The 13,954-nt window shown below is 43.5% G+C and overlaps 1 protein-coding gene across 3 annotated transcripts in view; it reads right to left on the reverse strand.

The window, feature by feature from the left end:
• Nucleotides 1-3,233: 3,233 nt before the first annotated feature.
• Nucleotides 3,234-13,954, reverse strand: part of AP1G1 (adaptor related protein complex 1 subunit gamma 1) — a 78,257-nt gene continuing 67,536 nt past the window's right edge. For all 3 annotated transcript variants that reach the window (XM_007672284.3, XM_007672279.3, XM_001509354.3), the window contains 5 exons: nt 13,237-13,363; nt 10,583-10,690; nt 10,279-10,439; nt 9,077-9,175; nt 3,234-7,578 (listed from right to left, as the gene is read on the reverse strand). In XM_007672284.3, coding sequence (XP_007670474.2) covers nt 7,477-7,578; nt 9,077-9,175; nt 10,279-10,439; nt 10,583-10,690; nt 13,237-13,363 — 597 coding nt within the window. In that variant the 3' untranslated portion in view covers nt 3,234-7,476. The remainder of the gene's footprint in view (nt 7,579-9,076; nt 9,176-10,278; nt 10,440-10,582; nt 10,691-13,236; nt 13,364-13,954) is intronic.

A 13,954-nucleotide genomic window follows, 5' to 3' on the forward strand; every position in this document is an offset into this window, starting at 1 on the left:
ACTGAACCACGCTGCTTCTCTGTAGGGAGAGTAAAGAAGCTCTGGAGGGTAAAACATTTTCTGATGGTGGTTATAGTGGATTATTGTCAGGTAGCAAATAGGAGTGTTCAGGTTACTAGGTGCCCGGTGACATTTGCTCTGCGTTTGGGCTACCCAAGACTTGATTCGTACTACTGTCCGTCTCCCCCTCTAGACCGTAAGCTTATTATGGGCAGGGAACACGTCGGCTAATTCTGTTGCACCTTACTCTCCCAAGCAATTGATACAGTGCTCTGCACATAGTAAGTGCTCAATAAATATGACTGATTGAGAGTGAGAAACTGAAGGGGGCACAGTTGAAGTCTGAATGACCAAAGCTCCCAGTTACAACAGCGAAAGAAAAGGTAATAAAAATAGGCTTGGCAGAGAAAAGGCCTACTACCTGACTGCTAAATTTACCACAAGATACAAGTCAGTGGTGCAGAGTGCTGAGCCAGGCCCAACCATCCATTATTTATTTATATTAACGTCTGTCTCCCCCGCTAGACCGTGAGCTCGTCGCAGGGAGGGAAGGAGGCAACCAATTCTGTGACACTGGACTCTTAGAACAATGCTCTGCAAGCAGAAAAAACTCAATGAATAGCACTGATTGATCTGCAGCACAGGAAATCCAGGAAATATGCAGTCAGCAGGTACTCACAGAATACAAGTGGGTCCTCTACATGAGGCTGTTTGATTCTCCTTCTCCTAAAAATATTATTAACAATAATAACAACAGTAATTATGGAACGTGTTAAGCAATATGTGCCGAGCACTGGGTTAGACACAAGATAATCGGGATGAACACGAACCTGTCCCTCACGGGGCTCACAGTCTAAGCAGGAGGGAGTAGGATTTACTCTCCATTTCAGATGAGGTTAACAGGCGCAGAGAAGTTAAATGACTTGCCCAAGGTCACACAGCACACAGGTCAGAGCCAGAATTAGAACCCAGGTACTCCGACTGCCAGGCCTGTGCTCTTTCCATTAGGACATGCTGGTTCTTAAGAAAGGCAGTGGAAACACTGCCTGGGATTTCACTAAGAACAAATTGCGTTGAGCTATTTTAGAGTATTTTAGGGCATGGTCAATAATAATAATAATGTTGGCATTTGTTAAGCACTCACTATGTGCTGAGCACTGTTCCAAGCGTTAAAATCTGTTAAAATTATGATTAAGGTTACATAAATATGTAGAGGGTAATCAGGTTGTCCCACGTGAGGGTCACAGTCTTAATCCCCATTTTAATAATAATAATAATAATGTTGGTATTTGTTAAGCGCTTACTATGTGCAGAGCACTGTTCTAAGCGCTGGGGTAAACACAGGGGAATCAGGTTGTCCCACGTGGGGCTCACAGTCTTCATCCCCATTTTACAGACGAGGTAACTGAGGCACCGAGAAGTTAAGTGACTTGCCCAAAGTCACAGAGTTGACAGAGCCGGGATTAGAACCCATGACCTCTGACCAGTCCTAGTTACTACCTCATTTCATCTTTCAAAGATATATTGAACACCAATTGGATTGAGTAGCTTTGCACAATTTGAACCTCCACTTTCACCTCTTACCTATGAAGGTGACATAAATGACACTTCCCTAGGTCAAGGAGAAATATATCCTGTTGGCCAAAAGATGATAAAACTAGTTTTTTGAAGCCACTGCTGACCATCCAGATGACACAGTTCAGCTACCTGGAAAGGAAAGATTTTTAGGGATACAAATGTAGTTTCTTCCCAATTCAAAAGAATTTCTAAGTTCTTCCCTTCCGCCTCGCCCTCAAAGAACAAATCTCATCCTCCAAAAACTTCTGGTGGTTTTTTTTTTTAGTTTGGAAAACTCATCATAATAATAGTTATGGTGCTTAGCTGCTTAATCTGTGCCAAGCGCTGTTCTAAGCACTGGTATAGATGCAAGTTAATCAATTTGGACACCGTCCCTGTCCCACATTGGGCGCACAGTCTCAATCCCCACTTTTTACGGAGGTGGTAACTGAGGCACAGAGAAGTGAAGTGACTTGGTTCAAGGTCACACACAACAGACACGCGGTGGAGCTGGGATTAGAACCCATGACCTTCTGATTCCCAGGCCCGTGCTCTATCATGGCTCAGTTGTCTTATTTATAAAACAGAGATGAGAATACTGACCTACGTTCTAGAACTGTGGCCAAAAAAATGTTAAAAAAGAAATAAATCCTTTAAAGACTTTCACACGGTCAAATTCCTAGAATACAGATACAGGAGACGGAAAGTCTGAAGCGCACAAATTCACGTGACAAAGTTGAATTTCACTGAACATCTATTATTGGAATGAGAACCTATTGCGGCTTTTACATTCTTTTTATTTACACACATATGGATAATTTTCCATTTCTAAAAATTCACCTGAATTCATCACTTCTAAGGAGCGACTCTGTGAGCCAGACGAGCTTTTTAACCGAGTCGTCAGTTGACTTACAAGACGTGTTTCACGGGCAACAATTTGAGGGGCTACTATGTGAATATCCTATCCTCCTTCCACGTTTTTGAGTAACATCTCTGGCAAGTCTTTCCAAAATCGTTAGTGACAGCGGCATAATAATCTGAACTCCCAATTAACGGATCTCACCTGTAGTGAAAACGGTTAATTCTTAATAGACTCTTGATGCACAATTCAAGCAGCATGGTACAGTGGAAAGAGCCCGGGCTTGGGAGTTTATGGGTTCGAATCCCGGCTCCACCGCTTGCCAGCTGTGTGATTTAGGGCAAGTCATTTAACTTCTCTGTGCCCCAGTTACCTCATCTGTAAAATGGGGATTAAAACTGTGAGCCCTACGTGGGACAATCTGATCACCTTGTATCCCCCAGCGCTTAGAACAGTGTAAGCGCTTAAATACCACCATTTATTTGACTTGTTCCTTCTTCCCCTAGTCCTGAGACCGCTACAGCTGAGAATTTCACAAGCCAAGAGCCAAGTTACCAAAGTCCCACACAATTCTGGCTGAGAACTGAAAAGATTCCTTCTAAGTGTGCACCTTTTATTGTTTTCATTTGTGAATTAACAGGGGTGTAACCTTAATCATGATTTTAAATTGATTGGCGGCTTTCCTATTTTACTTTACTCACCTTGGATTACCCAAGTTCAGTGACTCTCCTGCCTTTGAAAGTATCCGGGTTCCTATCTCCTGTAGTAAGAATCCATCCTACAGCTCCTGATGTACTTAAGAAGTCACGAGGCACGGTTTTAAATCATCGAGTATTGACTTTTATTAGTCACTGTTCATAATTTGTTTCAACCAAAAGACAATACACACAGCAGAATTCTAATGCATCCCATTTAAATGTTTACATCCGTTATACTCCTCACTCACCTCTAAGACTTATTTAATTTTCAATTTTTTTACATCTCAAAAATATGTCTGCAATAATTAGAACTTCATCAGCCGCCCCCTCTTGGAATCAGCCTTTTTAATATTTTTTTCGTTTTGTTTTTTACAGTAAAGGAAAGGAGTCGGGGGCTCAATGTAAAATGTAACGTACAATATCATGAAAGAAAAGGGAACTTTACAGGAACAAAGTGAGAGTTTACAAAAGGAAAGAGTTCATTGGTTCTTTCCCTCGCAGCCCCTAAATAGAAAATAAACACAAAACACACAGAAAGCGCAACAGCAGGTTCTCAAAAAAATCATTCCCACTGCTCCACCTGGCAGCCAGAACCAGCCCCACGGAAGGGAATGAAGTGCTTGCCCGAGCTGCTTCAGCATTTTCTTCTGTGTTAAATGTTCGAGGGCCTGGGTAGTCGGGACCCATTTGCTATTGCTTGAAAAAAATTGTTCACATCCAGTTCCATGTGCGGCCCCTCACCCCCCCCACCCCCCCAGGTTGGGCAAAGAAGACTAAACTTCAGGACTTTCCAGGCTCTCTTTTCACCAACTCACCCAAATTACAATTCCAACCACACACACATACACACACACGCACACCAACGACTTTTGTGTTTCCTTTCGCTGTCCTCCTCCTCCTGCTGTTTCTTGGTTCAGGACACTTAAGTTAAAATACATTCACTAGAAAAAATATAAGACATTCAACCTCTCCCGTCGCCCCAACAGTTCTCACGGCCCAAAGATTCGTCAATCAGAACGTTAAGGAAGAAGCTTAACCGCACAAGTCGGGATCCCCTTTGAACCGTGTCCCACCCCCACCTCTCTAGGAGGATGTAAAAACGGGAAGTGTGTCGAATAGCTGTCGCTCGTTCCTTATTCAGATGGCATGGGCGGGACGATTTAGAATCCCGCTTTCACGCACGGATGAAATGAGCAAAGGGTGCAAAAAGGTACCCTATGTCAACAGAGGGAAAGAAAGAGTCCACTCGGGTTTACGTGGAGGTATCTTCCTCCGGATGAGACCTCGGGTTAGAGGGTGACCTCAAACGCTCTGCCTTTTGGTCGATGCGACACATTCCCAATCCCATCAATAAACCAGCACTGGAGCCCTGTGGCAGAAGTCATTCCAAAGAGAGCGCTTCACGTATTCGCAGAGTTTCGGACGCGCTTACTCTGCTCAGTCGGGACTCCCTCGAGACCACTACTTGAAAAGATACAGGCTACTCTGGAGGAGAGACCAGAATGAGGTAAAAGTGCATGAGAAATTGTCCAAGGAAGTGTACGTGTCCGGCTCCCAAACCTGAGGTATTAAATAGGTTTGGGGGTGACTAGTTCCCTATAATGGCCCATGCTGCTTTAACTCCGCCTCTTTTCGCTCATCCAGTGAGTATTTCCAATTAAAGGAACCACTGAACTCGGCCATATTCCCAGCAACTGAGTAAATTCTCCTTCAGCTGCAAAGCCTGTGGGAGAGAAGAGGAGGGCTAACTCGGGTCCCGGAAACTAAGGCACGCTGAAGCATTCCATCATCTGAACATGGGAAATGGACTTCCGCAACCATCGTAGGCAGGTACGAGGTTGCTAATCCTTCAGTAGAGCGCCCACAGCTTCTGTATCTAAATTTACACTGGCTTAAACAGCACCCTTTGTATTAAGGCCATGATATTTCATTCCTTGTAGATTCACAGATGACACACAGATCGCACTGCTCTCCCTCCAAAGTTTCAGACACCGAAGAAACGTTCTGTCCTCATACAGTACGTCCGGTCCTTTAGAGACAGTCTCTCCAATCAATTCCTTCTGAACCTAAACTTCCGTCTTCTCTGGCCAAGGAGGCCTGCGCTGGTCATCTAAAAAATACCGGAAGGCCAAGGGAGCCTCTACCGCAAATGAGTACTGAAACAAAAATCCCAGTCAACAGACGCACGTTTACTAAAATCCCCAATTTTCACAGCATTTAGTATCCATTCAGAAAAGTCAGCCTGGAAAGAAACCTTCAGGAAGCATATATTGAAAGTCCCAGAGGTAGAGCAGCTCTCCAAACAGTCCCTTGCTCACAATAACTTTACTAAAGTCTGTGTGCAAGGACATGTCGCTCAATTTTAAACCAGTGAATAAGCTTTAGCAGACCTCACTCTTACACGCCAGTTAAGACCAGAATGTTCCCTTAGAGCCTCAGCCCGACTCCGCTTTGTCAGCCAAATTAAGGATATTCCAGCCTCTGATACAGCGCTAGATTTGACAGGACAGAGTCGTCGTCAGGAAAGGCTTTCCGGAACAGAGAAAAATGCGACCTGGGACGAGTTTTAAGACAATGGCATGATTTGCGAGATGTATCCGCTGAAGCCGTGCTTCTGAGGATGTAAGAGTTTGGCGGGCCCCGCTTTTACCGACTTCTAGAATGTGCAAGAACACAGCAAGCAAAAAACGTATTCGAATGCGAGGATGAAAAAGCGTCAGGTGGGCTCCATTTTTACCTCTTCTAGAATTCGCAAGAACATAACTAGCATGTAGCCCTGATATATTTCAATGTACAAAATCTACCTGCTGGGCAACATGGGTGTCTCAGCCACCTTGTTCTCCCAATGAATTCTAACCTAAGGTGTACCTTTTAGTTCATGCACGGCTCTTTTCTGAAGGCACTCGGCACATCTAACCGTTCCACAGAGTGTCAGAGCTCAGATTTTTGGCCCCACGTGCCCGTGAGATTGACCACGGTGTAAAGAGAAGAGCTAAACAGCCACATTTGGGGGTCAGGGTGGGGGAGAGTCCTCCTCTACAGCATCTACTTGACTTTCACTGACACCGGAGGCAAGGAAGCCGCAAGGCTTCATTCCAACACCATCAAGTACGATATAGGAAAGATTTCTTTAACCGTATGGTCTTTATTTCAGTGCCAGTGTTACAGATACAACACAAATGTTCCAGTTAGAAGAAGGAATTCAAAAACGGAATGCCAAGGTCCAAGCCAGGCTCAGGAAATAAAAGGGAGGATTCGAGTAACGGGGAAGAGGAGACTCTCCAACATGTTCTTGGAGAAGTCTGGTTTTCGGGCTTCATTTGGGAAGAGGGACTTTTTTCTCTATGAGTCTGATTGCTTTCATCGGCTGCAACTTATCTGGTCTACCAGCCTTCCGCCACCGAACGGTCAAGTAACCGCCCAGGCAGAATTTTAATATCCGTGGGGGCAGGAGTTCGACAACTGCCCGGCGTCGGTTTAATCAACTGTCCACCTTGAGCTTTCGGGGGGAAGAGAGTCTGAAAACTGAGGCGAACGTACATGACCACAGCCTAGGTGGAGTGAGCTAGAGGGGCTAGAAGAGAGTTGGGATTTTCTAACCCAAATACGGCACCGTATCCTTCATACCAGATCAGATCGAAACACCATTTTAACAATCTGTTCAGGGTGCACAGACAACCTCTCAAAGTCTGTCCTGCTCTTGGTTATCATACAGCTAACGAACATACGTGTGTGTGTGTGTGTGTGTGTGTGTTCATACAGCGATGCACAGAAAAGGTTACCGGGAGCCTAACACCTCTTTCAAACATTGGGGGAACCAAAGAAAAAGGCAGGGCTCCCTAATGTCCATTTGATAGGTTTCCATCCTGAATCCCAGGAGTAAGAAATGCCTGAAGATGGTAACCCAGCTAGCGAGGCATCCATTCCGCCCCATCACCCGCTCCCAGAAACAACAGCAGAAAGAAGGGGGGGCGACCACTTGCTGCAGAGACAGGGTGAACGTTTTCTTGCACGAACTCCAGTCCTCTCCTCCAAACAAGCTGCATATATCCTCGAGGGCAAGGGGAATGTTGTTTCTGGCTGTGAATGTGGGGGGAAAGGGTGGGAGACGGGGAGGAGGAGAAGAGTAAGAGTGCACAGTTGCCTCCGGAAGCGGCCAGCCTCGGCATTGGAGGGGAGGAGATTAGTCTCTAACAAGATATGCTCCAAGGTCAGCAACAACTTTAGGAAATTCCTCCTCAACGGTTCTCTTCTGCTCCTCATGCCCATGGTGCAGTTTGGGGGGGATTTGCCAGGGATCACAACCTCCTTCCCAGAGTTCTTTTGATGGGGTGGGGTGAGAGTAAGAATGGTGCCAGAGCCTCATTGCCAGGACTGAGGGGGGAAGTTGTTCACCTCTGCTAAATCCTGCATTGCTGAGCCCTTGTGATTATACGTGAGCTTGATTCGCATTCGCAGTTGTTGCTACAGAAAGGAGAGAGGGAGAGAACGAAATCACCATTTTCATAAAGCACTCATCCAAACCCAAACTGTAGGCCACCCACGAACCCAAACCCAAGGATCCACTCAAGCGAGTTCTGCAGCATTTATTAACCATCAGACGGTCCGATTTTGAAAACCCCCGAAAATCCCCTTGAGGAGACTGTCATGTAAGTCGGGGGGGCGGGGGGAGGGGGGGAAGGTATTGATGAAGTCAGGAAACTGATGCTTCATTTTGGTTTGGGGTTTTTTGGAGTTGTTTTTTTTTGCTCAGGGAATGTAAACTGTAACGATTAGAGAAATGTAACCTCCAGAAATATCTCCTAATGACAGACTGTCTTAGAAACAACAAAATCATCCTCCTTGCAGAGCTAGAAAAATAAGCACATGTTCAAGTTCTCCTGTGCCAAAAGAAACGAGGGGGGGACATAAAAGGTAATAGGCGACAATTTAAAAGAAATTTAGTTCACTGTCAAATTACTGTTTGCATTCCCTTAGATAGATGTTCATGGGAATCTGGGTTAGTGTGAACTCACTAGATGTCCGTGTTCTTTTAGCCTCATGAAGTGGTGATTAAAAAACACAGAGTGATGGTGAAGAGGAAAGGCTGACACTGGTACACTGGTATGTGATAGGAAAATGCCAATTTTATAGGATTATTACATTTTTTGGCAGGCATGAAGATTTTTTTGAACTTGTGTTAATTCTCTAGTCAGTCCGTTTCCATTGCCTCAAAGATACTGTTCTGCTTTAGCTAACCAGAAGAGATTCTTTCTTTTCTTTGATAGTGATGGTGGAGGAAAGGCATTTCCCATCACCTGCCTCTGGAAGCAGGCAACACTCGAGCTGATTACTGTTTTTGGGCCAAACTCTCACCAACAAATTTAGTTCATTTTGCTCCTTAAGCATGCAGGACTAAACATCTATACAATAGTACACATTTTCCTATTACCAGTGTAACTGATTTCTGAACATTAAAAATCCTAAATGAAGGTGGTAGAAGACAAAAGCTCAGAGTGGGTCTCCCAAGGCTGGAGTGCCGTAACAAATGGTACCTTGAAATGAATTTGCCTAGAATGTCAGTATTAGTTACCGTTTACACCTCATGATGTCAACACGGTAGAATAAAAAAAAAAAAATCCCTAAAATGTAATCCCTACTCCAAAATTTACTCTCTGAAGCAGACTGAAAGATCCTAACGGGCAGGGAACGTGTCTGCTAATTCTGTTGTACTTTATTCCCCCAAGCACTTAGTACAGCGCTCTGCACATAGTAAGCGCTTAATAAATACGATTAAGACCTCAAAACTAGCCTCTTGGGCCCCCCAAACTGAAATATGGTACCATGGTCAGTATCGATCAGAACAGTGTCCCTTCGTTAATCTCCCAAAGCAAAAACCAAATGAGAAATTATTTCAAGGAGGACTGTGCTGCCAGATGGAGATGTCTGCTCAATAATTATCCTGCCCCAAAGGCCTGCTTACCTTCTGTGGATTCAGAACTTTAATGACCTGTGTTATAGTCCCTGTGTTAAACGCTGGGACGATGCTGCTACTAGGAGACAGGAGTTGCAGCTGGAATGTCTACAGAGAGGAAGGCAAATCTTTAGATATGACAAACAGCCCTTAGCAACGTATACTAAATAACCACTTCAAATGCAGTTATGAATTGTTATGAGGTGAGCAACAAATAATGAGGCTGACAAGCAGGAGTCAGAAACCCGACACTGAAGATATGACTTTTTGGCTGCTGGACTGTTAAATGCTACACAGAAAATGCCCATCCTGGAAAGTATATTTATATAAACCTGTACAGATTATGTGAAATCTACACAGTAGTAAGAGTCATTACTGAGCGCTTACTCTGTGCAGAGTAGCCTCTACGCTCCTTGTGGGCAGGGAACGTGTCTACCCACTCTACTGAACTCTCCCAAGCTCTTAGGTTCAGGGCTCTGCACATAGTACGTGCCCAATACGCACCCTGGATTGAGTGCCTGCTGTATGCAGAGTACTGGGACAGAAGACACACCTGGGACAGAATAGGCATGGCTCTCTCAACCGTCATCTGATCAAAACTATCGAATACATTCTCTAAATCAAATCAGATTACCAAATCTCCCACGAGGCACAATGTTTTAATAGGTCACTCCAGTGGCAGAGTGCACTCTCCTTTTAAAGCTTTTCATTTTTGAAAACTCTCATTATGCCACATGTGCACACATGAGCATAACCTCCTATCTGTTGTCAAATTGTACTTTCCACGTGCTCAATACAGTGCTCTGCACAGTAAGCGCTCAATAAATATGACAATGAATGAACCATTTCTGCCAACACTGTACCTAGGCAGCTCTGTGCCGTTGCCAGAATTTACCCTTCATTCTGCCTCTAAACTGATGGTACTACATTTTCCCCCCAGAGATGTAACTCAGAAGCTAAGCAAAACTTTTCTGCTTTAGGTTTACGCCCTTTTAAATTTCCCGTTTTACTTTCCCTAAACAGGCAGTTAGTTGTCAAGAAATGAGCAACGGATAGAGCTTCCGCACCTTTGCCTAGCAAGCTCAGCCTGAAATATTTCCCCTCAAGGCAACTGTTGAAATATTACATTTGCAAAGTTTCGAATGATGGAAGGGGTGGAAAACAATAGCCGACAAGTGAAGTTTCTCCTCTCTCCCAAAAAAAGCTCTAACCTTTGGTACTGCAGCCTGGAAAACAAAGTCTGTCATGTCCAGTTCTGTGCTGTTGGAGGCTTGTATCGTTATGACCGTGACACTGGGATTAGTGTTGGACCTCTCAAAGGTGAATTCTATCTTCAGGCCATTTTTACTATACGCCGTGATGGAGGGGATGCCTGGGGGGTCCAGAGGGATGAGAAAACAAGGACAGAATTTAGGGTCTTTGGTTCCCGACAGTTTTATTTTCCACTCCCCACAGCTGTCACCTCGCCTTAATGCTGAGGAGCGTACGTAACGATAGAACTGTTAGCATTCCTACCTGCAGCAATATCGTTGAAGAGAGGTTGTGATGAGAGCCCATCTAACAGGAAAGGAGGCTGTGATATTTGTGGTACTGGAGCGGAGGCAGGAGCAGAGGCTGGAGCACCTAGAGGAAACATGCCAGTGGAAGGTAAATTTTGGCCGGGATCGAAACACCGGCTGGGGCTGGTGCCCTTCTTGATTTGGGACTCGCAAACAGGAAAGTGTTGTGAGGAACTGCGAGAGAGGCAACCTGAAGGCAACTGATAAGCTGTGACGGATCAGAATTTCAAAAGGGGTAGAAATCTGTAGGACAGAGAGTGAATTAAAAAAAATACACAGGCTTCGAAAGAATTAGGACGCTGGTTGAAAGGTTAAAATGCGAAGAGCATATAAAAAGTAAAGGGACTTAAAATATTAAAGGATCAAGAAGATTTTGTCCTCCTGCGCATTAAAAAGGATAGGAAAGTAGGAAACAAATCTGCCTAGCACAGAACTGGGAAAGGAGATGAAATACACATAAAAATGACACAAAAATGGAAGGTGGTAGGGTCGGACTATAAGGAAAAAATGACGATTTCTGGAAAGTCATTCGGAGAAACTACAAGATGAAATAAGGTGAAACTTGAAAAAGATCCAGAAGGTACACAGATAAAGAATCATAAGCAAAAAAAAATCTCCCCTAAATTAGATGGTTCCCAAAAGGCAGAGGAATTTAGTGTTTTGATACCTGTTTTGTAAAAAGGTACACAGATAATCAAAGAATCATAAGCAAAAAATATCATCTCCCCTAAATAAGATGGTTCCCAAAAGGCAGAGGAATTTAGTGTTTTGATACCTTTGTTTCACGTAAAAAGCAAGAGCAAGGGAAAACGGAGAGAAAGATTAAATGCACTCGATGCATTCAAATCTGCAGATCTCAAGAACTTGCTGCCAGGGAACTTAACAATGATCTTAATATAGGGCCTCTAGAATCACTAAGAATTCATGGGAAAATGCCTTGAGACAGGAAAGGTGTCGGTGTGCGCCTATACTTAAAAAAGCGGAGAAAGCATGCACAAGGAAACGATAGTTTTAACTGTTGCCTTGGAAAAATATTTTAAAAAATCAATTTGCAAACACCTTTGAAAGAAACAGAGCCTGTGTTCTCTTTCTCTGAAAGTATATCATCACTGGTGCCCTTAATCCAAGTTGTATTCCAAGAAGTCAATCTTGGGCCTAGAACTCTGGCCGGTAGTTGAGCCAGTCTGTGTGTCAGGCCAAGAAAAAATACGCTGAACCCAAAGTAGGGGTGGACTGGCCCTTAGTAAGATAGCAGCAATACTGATATCATGTCTTTTCCCATCTGCCTTTCTGCCAATCTATTTGTTTCTGCCTGGTGAATCCATTTTACATGTGTGGCCCAGAGACGACGGGCTTTCTTCAGGCTCTGTTGGGAGTCATGCTGGGCTCAGGCCCCACAGTTTGCCCTGAATAAGAATAGGGGTCTTCATGTCCTGAGTGTTGTCAAACATATTAGCCTTTGACTTGATTTGTACTGTGGTATGGAGCTCTTGATCGTTACATCTGTAGATATAAACTCCAAGCTGAAAGAAAGGGGTGGCCAGCATCAGGAGGCTGGATCTGAAGCAAAAGGATTTTTGGAAGTTAGAGGAAAGGTAAGAAACGGAATGAAACAAAGACAAGGGTAAGACAGCACACTCAGCGAGGAAAAACAAACTGCAAAAAATACAAGATGGTAAAGGACTACTATGTACAGATACAACAGAAAAGGCTTCAGGAGTCAGAAAGGACAACAAGTTGAACAAAAGCCTGCAATTTAACACTCTAGTTAGAGTCACCATGACACTGGGACACATTACTTAGAGAAGACTTTGTGGGCATTGTGAAGCAATTCTTCCAGGAGATTTTTAGCCATGATATCTGATTCTCCATCTGGATAGGGTTCAGAAGAGAACCTCAACTCAAAAGAGAACTGAAAATAAGATCTACTGAGAAAAGTTAAAAAAACTAAGATAACTTGGCCTTAAAAAGGTCAGACTGAGAAGTGAACTAATATGATGCTACCTAATTTCTGAAGACTGAACAAAAGAAAGACATACTGCAAGATAAGGTATTTAAAGACGAGGAAGAAATTCCTTGTCAGGGAGGAGGGGTTAAGCAATGGAGTCGAAAGCTACTATAGAATCTCCTTTCCTGGAGATCTTTTGTAATATCAGACAGATTCCAGTTTGAGATAGTTTCCATACAGTCCTGCCCAAAGGCAGGAAGGGAAGAAATACGGCGTACAAAAGTCTCTTCCAGCCCCATGTTCTATGAGTGGATGAATATTTACTCCTTCCAGATCCAGAAATTGACCAACAAGGAAATCTCTGCAAAGACTCGCAAATTATTAAGGAGGGGGATACTGACCAGATATTGCCAGGGTTTAAGTCTGCACAGCCCGATATGTGGAGAATGAACCAATTATCCAGTGTATTTGCATCCAAACCACTAATTTGCTCAACATGGAGGCTCAAATCGATAACTGAAGCCCTGAAAATATAGTCTGCACTGCCCGGAATGCTCAACTCTTGCCCCCAGAGAGTCGCTTCCATTTAGAATGATCTAAAGTTATGTTCTTTATGAGCAATGTTCCTCTTGTTCCAGTGCAGTACGGCCTCCTCATCTCACCTGTGAGGTTGAGGTCTCCTAGCAGGTCAAGAAGTTCCCCACCGGCAGAGGCTGGTTTACTTGTAGGTGCAGTTGGAATGACGGGTGTTATATCATTTCCTCCCAATAAATCCAATAAATCATTAGCCTAAAGAACAAAAAAACCAAAAATGACACTATAATTCATTCTCAGTCACTCAAGACAGATCTAGCTAGGGTTTGGATTGTTAATGCTTTAACAAATTTAATCTGACCTCTATTTCAAATATTTTTTCCAATATATTTTTTAACGTCTTTTGTCACCTTTAACGTTTTTCATTGTAAAAAGTGACAAGTAAATTTATAAAAACATTCTAATTCTGGAAAGTTTACTTGAATACTTGTGAGATAAAATATTAACCCCTCCAGTGCCAGCAATAAAAATTTGAAAATACGATAGCTAAGAGATTTGATCTTTTTAAAAAGCATCAAATACCGCCTTTTTCTGTGCCATTTCTTTTCTCTCCATTCTATAAAGAATCTGGAGTCTCCTTAGGTAATGACACTATGACAATTTTCTCTTGCATGAGGTTAATCAATCTTATCACTACAACATAGAGCCCTCACCTCAAAAACCAAGAGCTGCACATTGTTTAGTTTTGACTGTCAATAGAATGTAATGCCCTTAAACAGAATTGTCTTAGCTATGCTATATACAATAACTGTTTAGCCATTTGCAAAATTGGAAGACACTAGAAAG

Source organism: Ornithorhynchus anatinus, chromosome 11 (genome assembly GCF_004115215.2).
Source record: "Ornithorhynchus anatinus isolate Pmale09 chromosome 11, mOrnAna1.pri.v4, whole genome shotgun sequence".
Classification (NCBI taxonomy): domain Eukaryota; kingdom Metazoa; phylum Chordata; class Mammalia; order Monotremata; family Ornithorhynchidae; genus Ornithorhynchus; species Ornithorhynchus anatinus.